The sequence below is a fragment of the Phalacrocorax aristotelis genome, chromosome 9, assembly GCF_949628215.1.
Source record: "Phalacrocorax aristotelis chromosome 9, bGulAri2.1, whole genome shotgun sequence".
NCBI lineage: Eukaryota > Metazoa > Chordata > Aves > Suliformes > Phalacrocoracidae > Phalacrocorax > Phalacrocorax aristotelis.
In genome coordinates this window covers 22,211,217-22,232,504 of record NC_134284.1, presented here as the reverse complement: position 1 = coordinate 22,232,504, position 21,288 = coordinate 22,211,217, and the positions used below count along the sequence as shown (strand labels likewise).

Genomic DNA, 21,288 nt, shown 5'->3' with positions numbered 1-21,288 from the left:
TTACCGTGAATGAAATTCTTTGTTTATGTTCATGAACTTCAGTGGTTCTCCAATGATTCTTAGCCAACTAAACACCATCTTACCTGTCAATGTTTAATAATTACCATACTATAACCATTAGATTTACTTTCCTGATCTATTAATGGTGTAGAAAATAGACAAATATTATAAACCTCATGCTCATATTCTCAAGGGTATTTGGATCTCTTAGGCCATCCTGGTTTAAAAAAGAACTAGAGGCCATATGATATGTTATGTTCTTAAACACCAGAATGTGTTTGAACTTAAACACTTTTATGTATTCTGATATCCAAGGTTCCATAGAATAATTGCCTGCTTAACTGGAAAAGCCTTTCAGAACATCTTTTATGACATTTACAGCTAACATTAGGTGTAGTTTAGGATGGAGGGCAGAGGTAGGCTGGGGATGACCCTGTGCACCATCACTGCTGATAAAAATGGAGCACAGGCAATCCTCCTGGCTGCCCTGAGCTCTGTGCACTGGAGAACAGTATTTTGAAGCAAGTTACATAATTGCTTACTATAATGGATTATTGTCCTGCTTTCAGCTGAGGTAGAGTTAATTTTCTTTCTAGTAGCTGGTATAGTGCTGTGGTTTGGATTTAGGATAAAAATAATGTTGATAGTACACAGATGTTTTAGTTATTGCTGAGCAGCGCTGACACAGAGTCAAGGCCTTTTCTGCTTCTCACCCCCCCCCCCCCCCAGCGAGTGGCTGGGGGTGCACAAGAAGCTGGGAGGGGACACAGCCAGGACAGCTGGCCCCAACTGACCCAAGGGGTATTCCATACCATATGACATCATGCTCAGTATATAAACTAGGGGAAAAGCTGGCTGGGGGCCTGCTGCTCGGGAACTGGCTGGGCATCTGTCAGCAGGTGACGAGCATTGCATTGTGCATCACTTGGTTTGTATATTTTTTAAACATTATTATTATTTTGCCTTTCTTTACTTTCCTATTAAATTGTGTTTATCTCAACCCATAAGTTTTACCTTTTTTTTTTATGTTCTCTCCCAGGTGTCTAGTTGCCTGTCAGGTTAAACCACAACAAATATGTATTGATGAAGGTGTTCCTTTTTAACCCTTTTCATGTCAAAAAGAAAAAAAGAGTGTACTTGATGCAGGAGGGTGCATTTTAAGTTCTCTTCTTAACATTTCTCAGAAAAAAAATCACGTTGGATGAGGTTTCCAGAGGAAACATTGCTTTTAATCAGACTTTCATACTCTTCTACCTTAATATGTCATTGGGCCATTAATGAAGTATGCTACCTGTCAGCATCCAGAGGTGTGTCACGGCTGGAGCTGTATAAGTAGACCAGAATGAGGCAGATACTCCTTAAGCTTTTGGCATATCCTGCTGCAGAACTTATTCCAAAACTCTGGCTCATTTGCAGAAAGCTTTTTTTTTTCCATCTCAACATGTACATAATTTTCCTGGATTTGTATTAAGATGCCAAGGCAGAATTTTTTCCCCAACTTCAGATGTAATTTTAGCAGCTAAGTACTTTTTGTACAAACCATCTTTTCCTTTTTCATAAAGAGGATAAAAAGCTGAAAGATTATCTTGGACAGAGGAGGCATACCAGGGTTAGTAGGAATCACTGTTAGGTACCATATTCTCTGTGTCATCTCTCTGTGCACGGGTGCTGGATTCATAATGACCTGAGTGAATTCTAGATAGGAAATCATCACTCTTTTTATGTTTTAACTGGATTTTTTTCTGTGTTGAAATTTGATTCATTTACCAAGAGCCCTCAAAACCATTACATACCCCCGCAGCTATCCCTAAACCCTGACAGCGTAAACAGATCCACGTGTACAACCCCCAGAACCTGTATGGCATGTTTATGATATGTCTGTTTAGCAATCTTCTGTTTAATCTAGGCTATACTTCCCCTGTGTAGTAAAGCAATTACATAATTAATGGTTACATTCAAAGAAAATTGCTCGGGAGAGAAAAAGGAATTTTTAGGACAACCGTGTCAGACTGGAAAGGAAGTACGCATCAATAATTCCCTTTCACATTTGATGCTTCAACTAGTATTAACTTAAAAGTCCAAATGCAAGTCATTAAGCAAAAAAATGAACAAAATGAAGAGCAACCTTGCAGGGACAGTGATGAACTGAGAATAAGGACATTTGGGTTCAATTCTGAACTCTTCCTTTGCCAGTATAGCTTTGGACAGTTTCTTTGTTCCTCGGTTCTATATCTATTTAATAAGGATATTAATACTCGATTAATTCTACTTCTTGCTTGCATGCCTTTTGAAGGCCTCTTGAAGGTTTTTGTAGTAGAAATTACTTCCTCTTGTGTCTGTAAAACTCTCAGCAAAATGGAGGACTGCTTTTTGTTGAAGACACAAGAAGAATTAGAGGTAATCACAATCAGAGCTTACATCTACCGTAGCCCTGGTAAGAACTGCTGTTCAGTATCAGTAATATGGGGGCATACAATATAACGTGCTAAAGATGGCCCTTCAGAGAGCTTCTAATTAAAGAGCCAACCTGTGAGAGCCAATAAATATTGAGACAGCTATAACAGATCTAGTTAAAAAATCTATAACAAAACATTTCCCTGTCAAAAAAAAGAGAAATATTTTAAGTGTTGCAAATTTTCACTGAGAAAAACAGAAAACCAAATGTCAGTACTATTTCTTGTAACAAATGAAAGTCTGATTGAAAATGTTAAAATGAAATGTGCCATTTTGAAATCAGTATTTCCATACATATGGATATTTAGAGCTTTCCATTTTAAAAAAAATTATAAAATTATGTCTTCAATTTTTGATCCTGGTTTATGAAAAACACAGATGCTGATCTACTGAAATTTCTTGTCAGATAAATATTCTTTCTGTGGTTATTTATGTTTAAACAACAAAAACCTAAGACTCTGGTTTTGTTTTGGGGTTTTTTGAGGGCCTTTCAAAAATCAGGTTTTTGCTGGACTGTGAATCAAGACAGCTCAAGGCATTCCAAGTACAGGAACTGTTCATGTGTTTTATTATTAAAGTACATTTTTCTTGACTAGAAATAGTTGCTGCAAGTGTGGAAAGTATTTCCATTGTTCAGTACAACTTCCCTGATAATGCAGATGACTCAAGCTCTAATTCATGTAGTTTATCTAAAGAAACAGTTCAATGGACTGAAAGGAAATATGTGTGATCTCAGCATCAGAGCTTTTTTAAATAGTATCTTAAAAGAAAAGAAAATTACAGGTTTTCTTGCTTTAGAATTGATAAAGACAAATACAGCTGTTGTGCAAATGTTTAAAATAAATGATTTAAAATGTCACTAAAGAAAGAGTTCAAGTCACAGTAACTCATTGACAGAAATGACTGCTAAAGACAATGAACACTCTGTATCGTGCAAAACCTTCTTTCTCAAAATCACACACTCTTAGAAAATAATCCACTATTCTTGCTACATAAATGTTGTTATTTTAGGTTGAAATGAAACAAATTAACCTATTGCTGCATTAGTGTACTGGACACATTTTAAAGGATACTATGCTTGCTTTTTCTAATTTTTTTTTTTCTTCCATAATGCATAACCTAGCCCCCCCAAAAAAAAATATCCATATGCACTGTATTCTGAAAAGGAGCTGTTCTTTACAAATTATAATGAAGGAAACAGTACTTGTTGTGTACTATATATCCTAATAATATAGGCATTTATAAGCATGTGGAAATGCACAGGGAAAGAAAATTCAGATGATTTTATGCTTTCTATTTCAATATATATATCTTTATATTCTGTAGGACTGTAGGAAGTTTACTATAATTATGACTTCATATTCTGTTTCTATACCCTAAAGATAAATATGTTCCTGGATCAAGAAAAAACCAAAACATAATGTATTAACTAAAAAAATTAATATATTTAATGTAGTAGAAAGCTGGGTAAGTATCCTTGAACCTAATAATAGTGAGTACTTATACAGGATCAGTGATATTTTAAAGGAATTCTTTTTTTTTTTTAAATGAGTTGTTGGAAGGATTGACAATACTTCGTAGCAATGTTAACACTGTCACAAAAATAAATAAGGCAATGAATGATTGCAATAAGAATATAGGTCTCTCAGATTTGGAGACCACTAATAAAAGTAAAATTTTGATAATTCTTCACTAACAATGTATCTGTACAGTTGCATGATCTTTAAGAATGCAATTAACCTATTTTTCTTGCCCTAATTACAAGGCAAAAGAATTCACATGGGTATAAGGAAAAATTATTTTGTTTGGAAGGGAAATACAAATTGTACCCAAAGCCTAATAAATCTGTTGCCATGACAAAGAGCCTGGTCTTATAAAACCTGTCATAATTTATTCAGATGAGTAGTTCTTACTCATACAAGTTGTCCCATTGATTGAAACAGAACTGCTGACGTGAGGAGAGGTTTGCAATGGGAAACTTGAATTTAGGATGCAGTCCTTGTTCACATAAAGAGCTGAGGGGACTACATCCACAAGTAAGAGCTTCTTTCAACAGTGAAGATTGGAAGATGACATTGATGGATTTCTTGTCCTTCCTTGGTTTTTCTTAATGGTTCTTATACTAGTCACATATTTTAGATAATAAAATACAGAAAAAATCTACTTCAATGCACATGTATGCATATCTTGAACCTTTACTCTTAAAATCAAGACTGGTTCCTCTGAACCCTACTAAAACATTGTCCCACTACAGGAATGTGTTTGTATCATCTCTGTTTCATTTTACTGCAGTGATTTGAAAAAGCTGCATTACCATTCTGTCTTTAAAAACTGTCTTATGTCCTCATCATACAAGGAGGACATGTATTGGGAACTACCACAAAATTCCATCTTTTGAATAAGGATTTAAGCTCTGATTCTTATTCCTGAGTCCTGGTGTGGCCTGGCCTAGCCTTTTTTCTTTGGCTCTTTGCATCCCTTTCACCCTCAAAACTTGCTGCCAGGAACCCATCACCTCCATATCCAGCTGGACAGCCATGACAACTGCCACACAAACCCACTCCTGGTCCATTTCTAACCCCACCAAAAGAACTGGGATTTGCCAGGGATTACTCTCACAGCAGGCGCAGGTCCTTACCGCAGTTTGCTCCACAAGAGGCACTGAACTTTCTCTCTTCTAAACTCAGTGATCAACCAGAATGCATAAGAAAATATATATATTTCGCATCACTTCTATCTTTTAGTTCTACCCTAATTTCTGAAACAGGCATCCAAGTAAACCAAGTCTTCTTGAAAACTACATTGTTCTTCCATCTCAGTACACTCCCTATATAATTTCTGATCTGCTTGGCAATTTCCTGATAATGACCCTAAATTTTGGTAAATTGGGTAGTTAGTTAATAATATCACCTTGCACTCCCCTAACACCTTTCATCCAGGAAGATGAAAGCACATTACAGTCATTAATGAAAAATACCTTGCAACATCTACTGAAGCCATTTGTAATAATTCTCAACACCCCACTAATACATGACAAAAAAATACTTGATGTGAGGACATCTTGTACTGGATTTGCTTATTTTATGACTTGGGTCATCAAGAGTAACATTGTCATAATTCATGGTGGACATTTTTTGGCTTTCTGACGTGTATAAAAGGGTCTGCCTCCCACTGTATCTAAAACACAGCATCCAAGTCTGCATTTAATATTTGTTTCCCATAGGTAACAAAATAAAGTAAATCTTTTGTACCTGCATATTTTGCAGACATTCAAAACCCTTCTGTAGCTTTTATTTTACTCAGATAATACTTTTACAGAACCATTCTTATGTTGATAGAGGATTTCTTTTACCCTCTCTTTTTGCCTTCTAGTGGTCAGTGCATGACTGAGGTGCAGGGAAGGTATAGCACCGTGACCCCAGAAAGACAGACAGAACAACAGAAAGAGAAGGCAGGAGGAGGGGAATGGAGGGAGGGAAAAAGAGAGAAAAATGTCAACGCAAATTATTAAACATCCTCTTTAGCATGGAAATACGTATAATACAGCTACTGATGTTCCAATCCAAGTGCAAGTGACAGCACAGGTGTGCACAAACACACACACTCACAGACACACTGTCACAAAGCAAGGGAGAAAGACAGAAATGGTCTTACAAAGCTGCTGCAGTAATCAGGACACTTGCTTCTGGAAACAACTATACAAACAAACATTCTTTTGTTAGCTTTCTACATTCTTTCAATTTTAATTTGATTATTACTATTATTTTTACCTCTCACCATAACAGAATTATGGCTATTATTAAAAGGAAGGAAAAAGGCCTTACCATGCAGTGCATCAGGAAGAGATGAGAAGCACAGAGCATGCTGCAGAGATTAAGCTCAGCATGGCATTCAGATATCCTTTGGAATTGAAGAAAATTGTCCAACCCATTCTTCCTAACAAAGCGGACAAGTTTTCTCTAGGCTTGAATTTTTCACCAGAAGTCAGATCCTTACAGTGCATTATATTTTCCTCTTCAGGAGATATATTTCCTCCAGTTAAGTTTCAGCTCCACAATGCCATTTCCAATCAGCTCTAAGAAGTTCTTCATTCCCAGATTTGTGGTGTCATCAGAGGGACTCCAAAGAAAATCACAGAAAGAAAGAAAAAAGAAAATAATACCTTACCGAAGCCCTGACATTATTCTGCAGAAAAGGAGAAGGAAAAAACCCCAATCAACCCCTCATTTATTCTGTTATCTATGTGTTTCACAACAATCAGTACTACCTCCTTGGTCTCATATATGCAGTGCTGATTACCTGTAATAAAAGAAGAGGCAAAAACTTTCCCAGTTCACACATGATGCATTTTCATTATTGCTGCGCAACTGTGCACTACCAAACAACCTTTCTCATCCTGAGGAATCTTTAAAACCATCTGACAAAAACATCAGCTGTCCCTTTCCCTTCCCAAGGAACATGGATATTAGAATTTCTAGAAAAGTGTTGGAGAAAACTTGACAAATAACACCCAAATACAAATTAGATCTAAAAGCAAAACCCTCAAAGCAGGAGAGTTCTTGTGCAAGGAGATACCTTGCCTGTAGGGTTTGGGGACACATGCACTAAGTTATCATAGGGAAAGAGAAAGGGATAAAGAACGGCGGCTAACGGGGGGTTTGGAGAGGATGGGGTGGGACCGCCTGGGTGTCAGGCAGAAGTCGGATCCTGAGTCACCCTCAGTCTCCTGCCTTCTCGCTGACAGCAGCTCGGGCTTCCCCTGCACTTTCTGCAAAGCATATTAATTGATTCTGGTTGCTGAGCAACTAACTCTGGGGAGCCACATCGACGGCTCCAGCCCCGGCACAGCTTCAGCAGCAGCAGCAGGGAGAGGGGATGGTCTCCCTTGCCTCCCTCCTCCCCCCGGGGCTCGCTTACCCTCCCCAGGTTGCCTTCAGCTGCCCTGCAGGGGAGCTATGCAAGGAAAAGGAAAAAGCCCCGGTTAGTGCAGCAGGGAGAGGAGGTGGGTTGCTCCCCCCACCCTGTGCGGCACTGGCAGGACTCAGGCGAGCAGCCCTGCTTCGCACTGACAGCGCTGCTGCAGCCCCAAAGGGCATCCTCCACCCTGCCACCACCCCGCGTGGGGTGCCCTTTGGGGGTCTGGCGCAGCCATGGGAAACCCACCCAGGCACAGCGAGAGGTAGGCAAACCGGGGTGATGCGGTTCCCTTCTGAAAAGCGAAGCTGGGTTAACCCTCTGGTTGTCCAGGCACGCAGCAAAGACGTTGTTAAAATGACAAGCAACTCCCATGGTTGTGCCAACTCATGGGTTCAAAAGTGAGTTTCCAGTTGAAGCTGTGGCCACTTAAGCTCTGTCCTTGCAATAATAAGGTAAATGTGTTACCTATTTCTGACCTCTTTATCACGCTGCACTTCAGACAGAGCAGACACTACTTTGACTGAAAGGGCACATGGTAAACCAGAGCCACCATCCAGAGGAATCGCCTGGATGTCTTTGTCAGACACTGCAAAATGGAGCGCTCTAACATAACCTTGTCATTGCTTTAACCAATGCTGTGTTTAAGTTCCTCTTAGGAGAGAAGCAGCCATGAGGCCATTTAGTTTTGGCCCATGAAAGAAATGGGTTAACTGGGTAACTGGAGCTGGCTCTGAGGAGCTGATCCTACAGCGCCTTGACCGATGGCCCCCAGGAATGACACAGAGGATTCCGGCAAGGATGATGCCAATGGATGGACTCTGAATAGGGCCTGACAGCTGCAATTTGCGGCAGGACTTCCACTGACTTCTGTGGCTCTAGAGCCTGGAAAAAAATCTCCAAAACAACACAGTGTCCAAAACCAGACATTTATCTTGTGCTTTTGTTTTGGATAAATCCTTAGTCAGATCATGGCATTTGTTCAGCACTGACTAAGCTGTCTTTCCATTGCACAGGTAAGATGTAAGAAATGTAAAGACCTCAAGATGCCTCTCCTTGTGACCTGGCAGTAAGTGCCATATCAGATCTTGGCCAAACTGCTCACGCGTGATTACTGTCAAAGACCTGAGCTAGATCAGCTCTTTATTTCTGTTATAGTGATAGGACAAGTTAAAGGGCAAGGCCCTGAGAACTGCCTTAGCTTGCAGTCACATAAATAAACAGAATTATCTAATTCTCCCCTTGAAAACCTTCAGCCTATAACTTGTGCGTGTTATCTAAATGTCAAATGCAGGGTCTTTGTGAAAAGGGGACAGGTTATCTTAAACGAAAGGGTAACTTTTCTGACGGTAGCTTAGCCCCACCACACTCTGCTTTCACGCTTTATAAACAAACATCTAAAGTTTAGACTCATTTTCTTAGCAAAGCCAGAGGCTTAACACATATTCAAAGCTCAGGAAGGACCAGTAGATCAGGTTAGCAGAGTGGCTGTATGAAACAGGTAGCAGAACATGCTCAGTTTGTCCAATAAATCTATTGATATAAGCATATACTGGGTATTCCTAATCCCCCAAGTACAGCATACAGAGAAATACAGGAACTTCAGTATTGATTTAGTAAATGAAAGTCATTTAGCCTCCAACCAACAACAGAATACAGCAGGATATTTCTAAAGAAGAGATCCTGTGGTTCACCTAACTCCATTAAAATGTGTCTCCTGAGGTCTTCTAACATACTAAACATAGGTTAAACACACTAAAACCACACATAATAAACATAGACTATTCTTGATTTGTATGGTCACAAATTTATGTAACTAGTTTGGTATCACCGATTGTCACTTTATCTCTTCTTCTGACTCTTTGGACATTTCTTTTGACTATCCCTCATAGTACCTCATCTTTGTTCCTGGATAGGAATAAAACCAACAAGGTTTCCTCTAGCAGCGGTTGATGCAAATAGTGTCTTTTGTTGTGTGCCGCTGCTCATATATGACATTGCTTCCTTTAGCCCACAGGTTTACTTGCTTGCAACAAAGTGCTGAAGAATGACAAAAAACAAGGTTGAAAGGGAGCTAACCCACCTCTGTCTCACAGCAGGATCAATCACACACATGCTAGTCCTGGGAAATGGCTTTCTAATCAGTGCTTACAAGTCTCCTTTCTGGAGACTCCATACTTTTAAAAAGCAATTTATTCCAGTGCCTCACTACTGTAACTACAAAAAAGGTATTTCTAAGCTCCATTGCTGCAAAGTTAAACACACTATTTCTTGTCCCATTCAGAATGATCAAGGAAAAGATCTCCTCCATTCCTCACTGCAACTGCCTTTTATGTACACAAAATTCATGCATGCAAAAGTAAAAGGTACCAAAGAGACAGTGTCTGGCTTAGGAAGTGAGTCACATAACATAGGAACAGGGAAACAAGGGGGGATTGCTTCATCTAGCTGTGGTAATAAGGTTAAATACTGTTTCAATATTCCTTTTTACTTTTCTGAAGGAAATAGGGTGACAGAAAGAAAGAGATTAAATACAGCTAGGTTGTGTGTGTCTGTCAATGAGTCCTTCTAACCTGTGGAAGAAGATGGTTCAATTTAGAGGGAATAAGGGAAAAAAGACTACTCTTTCTTTTGAATTTGTATAAAGATTTATAAAATAGTAAATAGAAGAGGGAAGCTAGCACAAGATCTCAGGTAGACAGTGCATGAAAATATAAAATAGGTAGAGAAAAGGTTAGGGGGGACTAAGTGCTCAGGATTGATGAAAGGCTGGAAAATATATGAACATTTAGACTAAGGGAACAAAGAGAGGCGGAGAGATCTCCCAAATACTTACAAAGACATTATTAATTCTACATGAACATATTTCACCATACACATGGTAAAGAAAGATTTGTTTCAACATGATAAGCTGTAGTTGTTTTATATTTTCCACTTTTATCCCTTCACATTCATGCCGGTGCCTGTTTTTATCCTCAACAGTACAATCTTTAAGAAGTGTGACAACGAATTATTAATACTTTACTGTGCCTTGTTTTGTATTTTATTTTTACAAGGAGGAATACCAACAGTGTTGAAGCTCTGTGTATTGGAGCAAATATCATTAAAAAGTGCGAGGGAAGGGCAGTTGAAGGGCAAAGCAATAAAACAAAACAACCATAGGAAGAAAGCAAGCCAACAACTAGTGATTTTGAAATGAAAGCAAACTGTTTGGTGTGTAAGAAGGTGCCATCAGATTATTAAAAGGAGTTGTGGGAGAGGTAGGTTTAGAGATGTGAACATTTGTGCAATATAATTTTTCTACTGAAAATGCAAAGCTGCTTAGATAAAATTCAGTCTCTTGCAGAAGGCAAGTACAGCACCTCTCTTTCACTTACACAAGTCTTGAATTTAAACTTATATAAATACTTCTTATTGTGCATTGTAAAGGCTGACTAATGCACATGTTCTGTTTCTATTCCATTTTCTATTTATCTTTTCTCTTCCCACATTTCTATCCTTTCAATAACAGTGTTATCCTTTTTGAGAAGATGAATGTCCTGTGAGCCTAAGGACCCAGTCAAGCCCAAGCAAGCTAGGAACCAGTCAGCCCTCATCCCCCAAGGGAATGGTACAACTGGTGTCCCACTAAAACCACGTTGGTTACTGCAGCTGAATCAGACCAGCAGCATCTCTCCATGTTCAAGCCCTGTAGTCAGATAGCCAGACAGCTCTGTCCCAGCTAAAACTGTGACAGGCCCATACTGCAAGACTTTGGGAATGAAGTTAATGGGGACATGCAACGAACCATGGCAACTGGTTGGGCAGATCTTAGACTGGCTCATCTGTGTTGCTGAGACCTGATAACAAAAGAAAGTCCCCAGAAAGGCAAATGGGAAGAAAAAAGACCCTTCTTTCAATATGTTCTAGTCCAGGGTGTAGAAAAGGACCAAACAGAAGGATGACATTTGAAGAAGACGAGTGAGGGCTGCAGCAAGTGCAAGGTGGCAGCCCAGGCTAGGGAAACGGTGGCTTCCTCCAGCTGAGTGTGGATGCCTATGCTGCAAGGAGGGAGGGCAGTGAGGGCAGATGGGCTCCTTATTGTGCTGGGCAACTACTGTCCCCTATCTAGGCTGAAGAAGAGCAGAGGCCCCTGGGGACTCGAAAGATGTGGGCACAGGCTTTAAGAAGTTGAAGCAGAAAAATCTCCCAGGAATTTCCCTGCAAGAGTCAAGAGCAGGGAAGACAAGGGACCTGGAAGCAGGGGTGTGCCAGGATTGCTCCTTGGGTGCTCAGACTGCCTTGGCAGCCACTGTCACCAGGAGATGCCTTCCCGCAGGGCAGAGGGCCTCCCATGTGGGCTCTGAACTGAGTGACAGGAGAAACCTCCTCCCCAGGTCACCCACTTGCCTGCTACGGTCTTGCCTGGCCACTAGAAACAAATGAAAGATCTTGTATACCAAAACATTCACCTTCATCCCAATCGTAATTTAATACCTGATAGAGACCATCACTTTATTCCTTGCAAGCTGCACCTTTTCCAGCAGCTGTCATTTGAGAACTGAATTAGATCTTCAAAAGCAGTATTGCATGCAAAGTATACAGTAATTTTAACATAAATACAAAAATATGCAGAGGGCATGGAAATAAAAGGTATAACTCAATTATGACCAAATTTTAACTAAAAACCTGTGAAAATAATTTTCAAAGAAGTTTTATGGATGTGTTTCTCATTTTGACCTTTAAATATCCTGTGTCTCAATTAATATTCAGTCAACTGCAGCACAAACAACTGAATTGATTTCTTGCCTTCTTAGTTTAAATGCCATAATACATGCATGAGAGTCTGAGCTCCAGTGAGTGCATTTCCAGATCATCATCATCATCGATTAATTGGAAAATCTAACTCTAAGAAATAGACCTTCATTCAAAAGAAAATATCCAACAGCATGACTGAGGATGTACACATAGTTCCATCTATCTGCAGTATACTTATCGTCCCTAAAACCTATTTCCGACATACTTTAAGTATAATATTATGTAATAATTTTTAATATTCTGTACGGCAACTGATCTCATTCTTCTCTAGTTTCCATCAGTGCGAATCAGACTAGGATATCATACCCGTCAAAAAACTGCAACAGTAAGAAAATACTACAACCAATGGTAAGTAAAGACAGTAAAATGAAAAATATTTTAGATTTGTTGTTCTCCTTTTTAAAAAAATGCTGTTTTACTACAACTTAACCATTAACTGCCTAAGGAATGATAAAAGGTTACAGCTTATGGTTACTAATTGTTGGGCTTGCTGGTACTTTCACAAGCTAGTCTGAATTTTAATGGATCTGATTCAAATTTAATTTACAGAAAAGCAAACCTCATACATTTACTGATTTCAATTAAATCATCCCTAATTTACCTCAGCGTAGCTAATAACAACAGATACACAGGAATAACTGCCCATTGTAGAGTTAGCTTCAGTTTAAATTTGCTACGTACCAGTAATGTAGCACTGCTTCCCTTACATCACCCTAACACTAAAAATAGCATTTCAATATAGCTGTACCAAAAATGTCTGCACAAAAAAGTGACTACCTGGCTAGTAGCACAGCCATATTCACTGCAGAAAATACATACGCTACACATCTTTTTTCTTTGGAAAAAGAAAACCTGGTTTGAAATTAACTTCTTAGCACACAAATGGAACATAAAGGAATAATCTCATCTTATTTTAAAAAGGGATTTTAAAATGCCATTTTGCATAAGCAAAATAAAGTGGCAGTTGCATTTTTGTTGGGGCCATGAATACTGAACACAGGTTACATGCCAGAACAAGTGGTCTGATCCTATTCCTCTGACCTAGGTAGCAAAATGCTCCCTGTTTTCTATGGGAAGAGGACTGGGCTCTGTTCTTAAGAGACGAGCACAGTCTCAGGTAAAAACTGCCTTGCCTGTTGCACCAAACAGACACAGACTTGCACCTCTAATGCTGCTCGAATAAACTAGTTCCTGTGTACATTTAACCACTCTGGAAGACAGGTACTATTTTCTGAGAGGCGGTGATGTGTTTGCAGTGTCTGTGTTCAAACTGGAATCTCATTAGGAAAACAGTAATCTTGCTGTACAGCCATGTAGTAAGATAGGACATGCAAAGCATGAATTCATTGAATCCCAAGGGTGATCATCTGCCTGAAATCCTTTTCTAGATAAGCATGTTCACACATGGTAAAAAAAGCTCTCAAGCAGCAACAGTTACTTCTGCTGAATAAATATTCACATTATTTCCCAACAAGAAATATAGCCACTGGGAAAAAAAAAATAATAGCGTGCTAATGAAGGATTAGACAGGCACTGGCTAAATTAGTCCTACTATAGTCTTGTTAAGCTCCTGGGTGTGTATTACACGACATTACTATTTAATACCATAGAACAAAAATTTCTTTCTCTCTTCCCTCCTTTTTTAATTTCTTTCCTTCTTTCTTCATTTTTTTTTCTTTAATAGACGAGGAGGTGAAGATTTCCTTTCCTGGGTTAACTTCCAAGCATTAAGAAAAGTAACATAACCTGAATATTCATACGATTCACACCTACAGCTCTTAATTATTGCACTACACAGAGGACACTGCTAGAACAAATACCGCACAGCGGTCAAAGTAGTCCTAAACATTCTTAAACACTCTAAAATGAAGAGTATGAGTGTTGGCATGGTACTGCACAGTACCTGGATAAATGCACTTTGAGGAATTTGACAGAAGCTAGATTTAAGTAACTGCTGCCATTTCTATTCTGAATACCGTCATTCTCCAGAATCCCAGTATTTTGATTAGTAAAGCCTTTAAAAACATGACTATTTATTCTTTGCTTCACAAAAGACTCATCAGCCAGTTTGGTTTGGTTTTCTGTTTGCCACTAGCACAGATATCTTTTTAAGCATCTTTCTAGAGAAAGCCGCTGGGATCAGCTCAGCGAGTCCCCGAAGTTCGAGAGAGAACGCCCCTTAGCTGAGGGGAAAGCAAATTCCATCAGCCATCCTCTGTAGGCTCTTTTAAATCCTTCCTAAGTAATTACTCACTCTACTGATTAATATTTTGAAAACTTTGCAGATGAATAATGCACAGGTATTCAGAAGGATTCCTCAGAGCCAAAAGATAAAAGCAAAATATACAAATACAGATCCACAAAGCATTCTGAGGTATCCCTTCAAAAAAAAAAAAAAACAAAAAACCAAACAACCAAAACTGGCCTAAACATGTTAACCTTTCACGATATATCTGTTTCTCAAATATTCCATTTGTTTTTAGGCTTCTCCTTGGTGCTGGTCTCTGTTTAATTAATTAATCACAGTGTTTGCACATCTTGAATGCTTTGGTTTGATGTCTCACTCTTTTTGTGGATCGATCTGCTGTGAGATTTTAATGAGAGCCATTTCTCATGTTTTTATGTAGAATTATTGTACGGAGGAGAAAGTGATAATAACTCAGTCTTCTGTTAATTACACATCTAATTATTCTTAGAAGTTTATTTATAATTATGTCTGCCAGCAGGCTTTGTTTCAATTATCATAGCCAGATTGGAAATGGAGCTTAAATTAATTGCTTTCTGTAAACAACCATATTTTAAAACAAAACAAAAAAAAAGCATGAATATTTATATTTTAGCCCAAAATACTCTCTTCTCTGATAGTCATTCTTGCAAACAAAAATCTTAGAGAACCATTCAAAATCTTTGCCCTTCAATAACAATGTATCTTACAGCTAGCCAATATTCTCAGAGGACAACAAAAAAAACTTCATTAAGAAAAAAACTATTTATGGTCAAAAGGTCTTTTTTTTTTTTAAATGCTAAACAGGGCTTTTATGTTAAAAGTCTTCAAATAGGAAGCCTCACCTCTAAAGGCACAGCAGTGCCATTACTCAAAGAGAATAAGTGTTCTTTCAAGGGTGAAACGAAAGAAATATCTATTTTTGATGCTGTTAGATTCCCACTTGCGAGCTAGGAAACCCCTTGTTTACCACAGTATTTCTACAATGATGCAGAGCTCATCTGAGATTTAAGCTGCCCAAATATCTCAGTTCAGGAAATCAGGTTTTCAGGGAAAACACTGTTCAAAAATATCATCCTTAGAAAGTACAATCCTATACATATTAGTACATTTACTATATGGAATAACATTGCCAGAGTAATCAATCTAGCAGTAATTACAGAGTGACAGGAAGAGACTTAAAGACAGATATTTCACTGAGCACGGATGACTGACATACAGATCCTCTTCCAATAGTATATAAAATTATACAATTGTTGTATAGGTTAGGGATTAGTTCTGGAATGATATTCAGGTCTTGGCTATGGAAAGCAATATTATTTCACAGAAATATTTCAGCTTACAGGTAGTGGATTTGTAACCTGACAGATAACATGCAATACTGCATCTTTAAAATTTAAGAAATACAATTTGCCTTCATATTGAACACATTTTCCTTCAGCACCAGTCTCCTGCAAGCCCCTGCTCCCTTACAAAAATGAACACTGAAAGAGAAGCCCGTGAGACTTACCTGTTTGCCTTACAGGAGATGAAGAAGTTTAAAGCATCGAAGTTCTCATGACAATCAGCCACTAGCATTTAGCTTATGTGGAAATAATTACATTCTTCCATCTTTTAGCTTTCTCAGTAAGTGAAAGCTGGTGATGGATGCCAGCAGCCTTGTTAAAATATCATTGTAATCCGTTCAAGCTCTGGACATTGCTAAGAAAACCAAGTCATAAACATGCAGTGTCTATAGCTTCACGAGCAGCTCAGCATTTTCCAAGTGTGTACACGTCTTCCTTTTCCAATACTGTACTTTACAGAGCCCTCTACCTATCTTGATTTGAGTAGAAAGAGTGCAGTTGTTGAAAGTAAATTCTACAGGAACAAAAATGTTTTACATGTTTAAGCTTTCTCACATCAAATAGTTATGATTTTAGGAAAGGAGACAGGCTTTATGGTTTTGGTTGTTGTTCTTTCCTCTTAAAAAAAGAAGCTTCAAATAGAGAAGCAAGAAGCAAAGAAGAGGATATAGCAGTTCAAGAAGCAGCAGGCAAGGATGGGTGTCTTGTGATTGCTTTGAGTTAATACTCCTCAGGGGGAGATGGAAAAAGCACAAATACAGCAAAATCTGTCTTATAGAGTAAAAATCTGTTGTATAAGCCAGACTCTGGCAAAGTAAAACAGCATGTGTGTTTACTCCATTAATTTCTAGCATGCCACCGTGCAAAGGAAATTAGAAGCTTTCTGTTTATTAGAGGCAAACAGGTAGGAGGAGGGAAAGAAAATTCAGTATATTAACTACTATAATTCTTTCTGCTCCCCTGAGAAACATTATCAGAAAGCTCCAAAACCTATCAGAGATGTGTATGTGAAAGCAGCATTTATCAGTACCACAGAACATTTTAACATTACCAATATTGTCTGGAGCATATGTTAAAAGAACATTTAATAATGCTGCACCCCCTACAAATAAACACATTTTTGACTGCTCTATCTATAGCCTAAATATACGAGGTCTTTGGACTCTCTGGAAAATATGACTGTGAAGGTAGTTACAAGAATCCTAAGTGCTGAACACTTTGGAATAACTGACCCAATTGCTGGCACCCAGCAACTGGAACTTCAGCCTAAAAATCCTAATTCAAATCCCACTGATACCCGTGAAAATAGATTTTGAGAGGCTGTGGATGAGAACCTTTGCCAGCTGGCTCCTGTGTCCCTGGGCATCACTACACTGCCTGTCCACATAGTCACCAAAAACATCTTGGAAAGGGCTGGTTGAAACCCTGCTCTGACCTGAAGCTCTCCTGGATGTAACAGTGCAATGCTGGGTCTGAATTTGCTCAGATAATGTATGCAGCACAAACACATGCCTGTTCCCTTCAGGGTCAAAAAGAAAACATCCCATTTATTTGTATGATGAGTCCAGTCACAGACCAAAATGCCACTGAGCCAAATGCTATTCAAGCAGAAAACAAAGCAACTCCCCAGCTGCATGAATTTACAGTCCAGCTGTCACCTTTCATACTTTCCACACAGTGCCCACCTGCAGTGCCACCAAATCTTGAAGAACAGAGGGTTCTTGAATTTAAATCCTTCTAATTATTAACACTGCCATACTTTGGGTTGGTTTTTTTCCCCATAGCAGGGCTTGACCTAGCCCTTTCCAATCAGGGAAAACATCACATTTTGAAAAAATAAAAATAAAATTAACCCCTACTTCCATTATTCCAGAGAGTAGAGAGGCTGGAGCCAATGTGCATCTCTGTGATACACTGAAAATATGAAAAATTGAAAAAAAAATTATCATGTTTCACATTTGAGCTCTGAGGAACTATACACACCAAATACAGCAAATCCCACGCTCTTGGGACAGAAGACATCATTGATAGCTCAGGGTTTTGCCTGAAAAAGCTGTAGAAATAAGTTTAGTTTGCATATTCCTTTCTTTGCCGTATTCACAATTCTGTATTTTGCTGCAATCCAAGTATCCTAAGCTTATATGTGCATGGAAAACTGCCTGCCTTTTGATAATGCCTTGGCTACTGTAGGGGAAGAATCTGCTCATATGTCCCTAGGTATTAGACGACAACTGTCAACTCCTTCTCTATATCTGATGCCCAGGTAGAAGGCAAATACTCTTCCTGGATGCTCAACAACTCCACTGCCTCTGGAAAAGCTGCGGATAAGAAGGTGGGAACACAGGTTTGTGAGTATTGAAGAGGAAATCCCACTCTGTCACTCAGTCCAGCAACTTTCAGTGACATCCTGAGTTGCAGCAACTTCACTCAGACTGTTTACCTTGGAAAAACAGCATGGCCAGGTTTGACTTATTTTACAAAAGCAGCCCCCTAAGTGTGTCTTCAGGGACACACCAACCTCCAGCTGCTCTCCAGCCAAGCCTTTGACACAGCATCACATGCAGCACTCCTGCAATAAAAAGCAGTAAAACAGTTGCACCATCTATCACAGCATGAGCAGCACTTCCACCCAAAAAGAAACCGCTGCTGCCACTGGTGCAGCATGCAGTGCTTGCTGCACACTAACATGTATTTCCCACTATGGTAGATTGATACCACAGATGAAGGGTTACCCCCAGCACTGTCACTGCAACAGTCTCTGAGGTTAAACTGCACAAATGTCAATGCCCATCCTGTTTACAACTCACATTTGACTTCTAAACGTGCTTATCATGCATTCTGTCTTTTAGCATGCCCAGGTATTTTGGCTGCCCAGCCTGAGAAAGCTTTGAAGAGGTCTGATGTTGAACGGACTTTTGAAAGGCTGGACCATTTTAACATTGGGCAGTAGGCGAAAAACTTTAGAAAAAGACGTACAAGATATCAGTAGCTTCTCTGAGAAACAGAGGCCAGTGGCCATGAAGTTTGTCACTATCTTGTTAGGTATCAAGAACTGCCTCTGCACATTATTCTGAATATCTGAATTATCCCTCTTCCATCAGGTGCAATAATCCTAGTGTAAAAATGCTTGCCTTATATTTTGCACAAAATACTTCCAGCACTCAGAGATATATTTTAGGAATAGAGGTCAATATGTGTATATCCCAAAGGCAGGATATTAATAACACTAGAGGATCTATAGTTTTCCATGAGATATGGCATTTCAGCTACTGACTGTAAAAAATTGAATTTGTTCCAAGGATTGTTTTTGCATAGGAAGGTGACACTACCTTTGTAGAGGGCTTATCAGTATCCCCCTCTCATCCTGGGAGAGTCTGAGTGTCCCAGGAAGGACTCTGAGCATCTTCAGCTCCTTTTGAAAGTCAGCAGGAACAGAGTGAGTGTATACAGCCCCTCAAGGAGCCAGGATCCTAGTGAGCATGATATAATGACAAATTGTGTCATTTGGACTTTCCCACATACTATTCTAGCATGAAAAAATCCTCTCACAGGCTGGGATCAATTAATTTTGGATAATACATGCATCTCCCTGAGCACCAGACACCTCCAAATACACTTTTTCCTTGTATCCTGCTCAGAGAATCCTTGCCAAAGCAATTCTCTCTATGCATCTTGGCAAGTTATTTTCACTAAATAATATATCCTGCATGATTTCCTTGGTGAAATGTAATCAAATGGCAAAATAGTCCCAAGGTGTAAAAGAAAATGCTAAAAAAACATAACTACTACTAAAAGTTAGCACTGTCCAGGGTGCGGATTCTTGTAAGAAGAAAAAATAACCAATGAATACAGAGATAAACAGAGGTGGAAATTGGTGTCTTTAACAATTATGTTATTTTTATTTCTAACCAGAAACATAAATCCTGATGCATTCTGTGCATATCCATATTCATATCCGGAATAAATTTATTTGTGCTTAAAGAATAAGTCCCTTACATAAGAATGAGGAAGTTGAGTCAGCACACTTAAGACTCAGTTTTGGCTTAAGTTCAGGCATATTTTAAAATAACAGTTTGTGATCACTTCTAGTAGTAGCAACAGCAGCAAGAAATTCAAGAAGTGTTTTGGTTTTGCTTAAGCTCAACCGCTTGCTAAAACATTTCCTTTATGTCTGGTACAAAATCAGTTCTAACACTGGATTGGGACCAACTGAGATCAGTTCTAACGCTGGACAGGCTGCCATTGGGCTGTCTTGATAGTACCCTAGAGATCAAAGTGTATTTTGTTCCCTGCAAAAAAGTAGAACGTGTATGCAAACACATCTAGATCATGCCAATGCATGACTCAACATGAATCTAAACTGACAAAAAACCTTTTTATTTATTGTCCTATGCTTAGGGTTCAAGTGCCCAAATATTTAAGCCAGGCTTGAGAAAGAGGCACCATTTTTTCATGGCTCAGAAAGAGAAAGAAACTCCTTCATCGAAAGAAAATGACTCTGATCTTTCAGCTGCTTTAAGACAAGGTTGCAACACATTTGTTGCAGACATCATGCAAGTGATGAATGGGGTGATACTGTAATAAGCTGTCAGGATACATGGATATAATGCCAGTTTTTTCCTCAGACTTTTATGAACTACATAGAGTCCAAGAGGACATCACACTCTGAAGCGAGCTAGGTCCATCAGCTCTTGAAAAAATTCTAAGGTCCTCGATTACCCCTCATCACCCTAAAGATAAAAGATAAATTACAAAATGGGGGTAGGACAGAAAGAAGAAAGATGATTGAAGGCCAATTGAAGGATAAAAGTAGTGGTGGAAAGGCTTAGGGCAAAGAAGAAAAAGAAATGTCACGGGGAAAAAAAAGCTGAAGGAAGAGGGTTAGAGAGAACAGTTATAGACTGAGGAGGGCAATGTGTGATAGCATTTAAATACATACAAAAGAACAAAGCTGTGAAGCAAACAGCCTGGAATCCTGGCAGAAACTATCTGGAATCAAGTAAGAAGGAAGAAGATTCCCCAAACTGCAATTTGATCATGTCATGGAGTTAATTACCTGGATCAAATTCTCTTCTGATTTACTCTCCAGGAACCAATCACTGGCAATAATTAAAAAAAGAAGGTGGGCATTATCCTAATTTAGTCATTTGTCTTTTTTAAACAGTTCTAGGCAATCTTTCAGGATTAAGATGTTACCAAAGAGTTTATCTGAAAGCATTTCTTTCAGATCTTTAGTGTTTGCTACATGACATATAGGTGCCTGGAATCTGGATACTTAGAAGCAAATTACTTTCTCACTGAGTGCCCAGGGGTATTCCTGCAAACAGAGCTGGAACAATTTTGGAAAATACTGCCCCACCCTTTCAATACCATTCATTTTGGTGGTTGGTCACAAGCAATGTTCCCCAGGGCACAAGTTAGGGGCCAGTCTTGTTTAATATCTTTATCAATGCTCTGGACAAAGGGATTGAGTAAATTTGCAGATAACACCAACTTGGGTGGGAGTGTTGATCTGCTTGAGGGTAGGAAGGTTCTGCAGAAGGATCCAGGCAG

The 21,288-nt window shown here is 39.0% G+C and overlaps 1 protein-coding gene across 10 annotated transcripts in view; it reads right to left on the bottom strand.

Annotated features, from left to right (window-relative positions):
- The window catches only part of TUNAR (transmembrane neural differentiation associated intracellular calcium regulator), a 178,250-nt gene that overhangs the window by 30,546 nt on the left and 126,416 nt on the right, over positions 1–21,288 (bottom strand). For 3 of the 10 annotated variants that reach the window (XM_075103839.1, XM_075103838.1, XM_075103840.1), the window contains one exon: positions 6,279–6,573. In XM_075103839.1, coding sequence (XP_074959940.1) covers positions 6,279–6,317 — 39 coding nt within the window. In that variant the 5' untranslated portion in view covers positions 6,318–6,573. The other 7 variants (XR_012662340.1, XR_012662342.1, XR_012662341.1 and 4 more) reach the window with 6 other exon arrangements.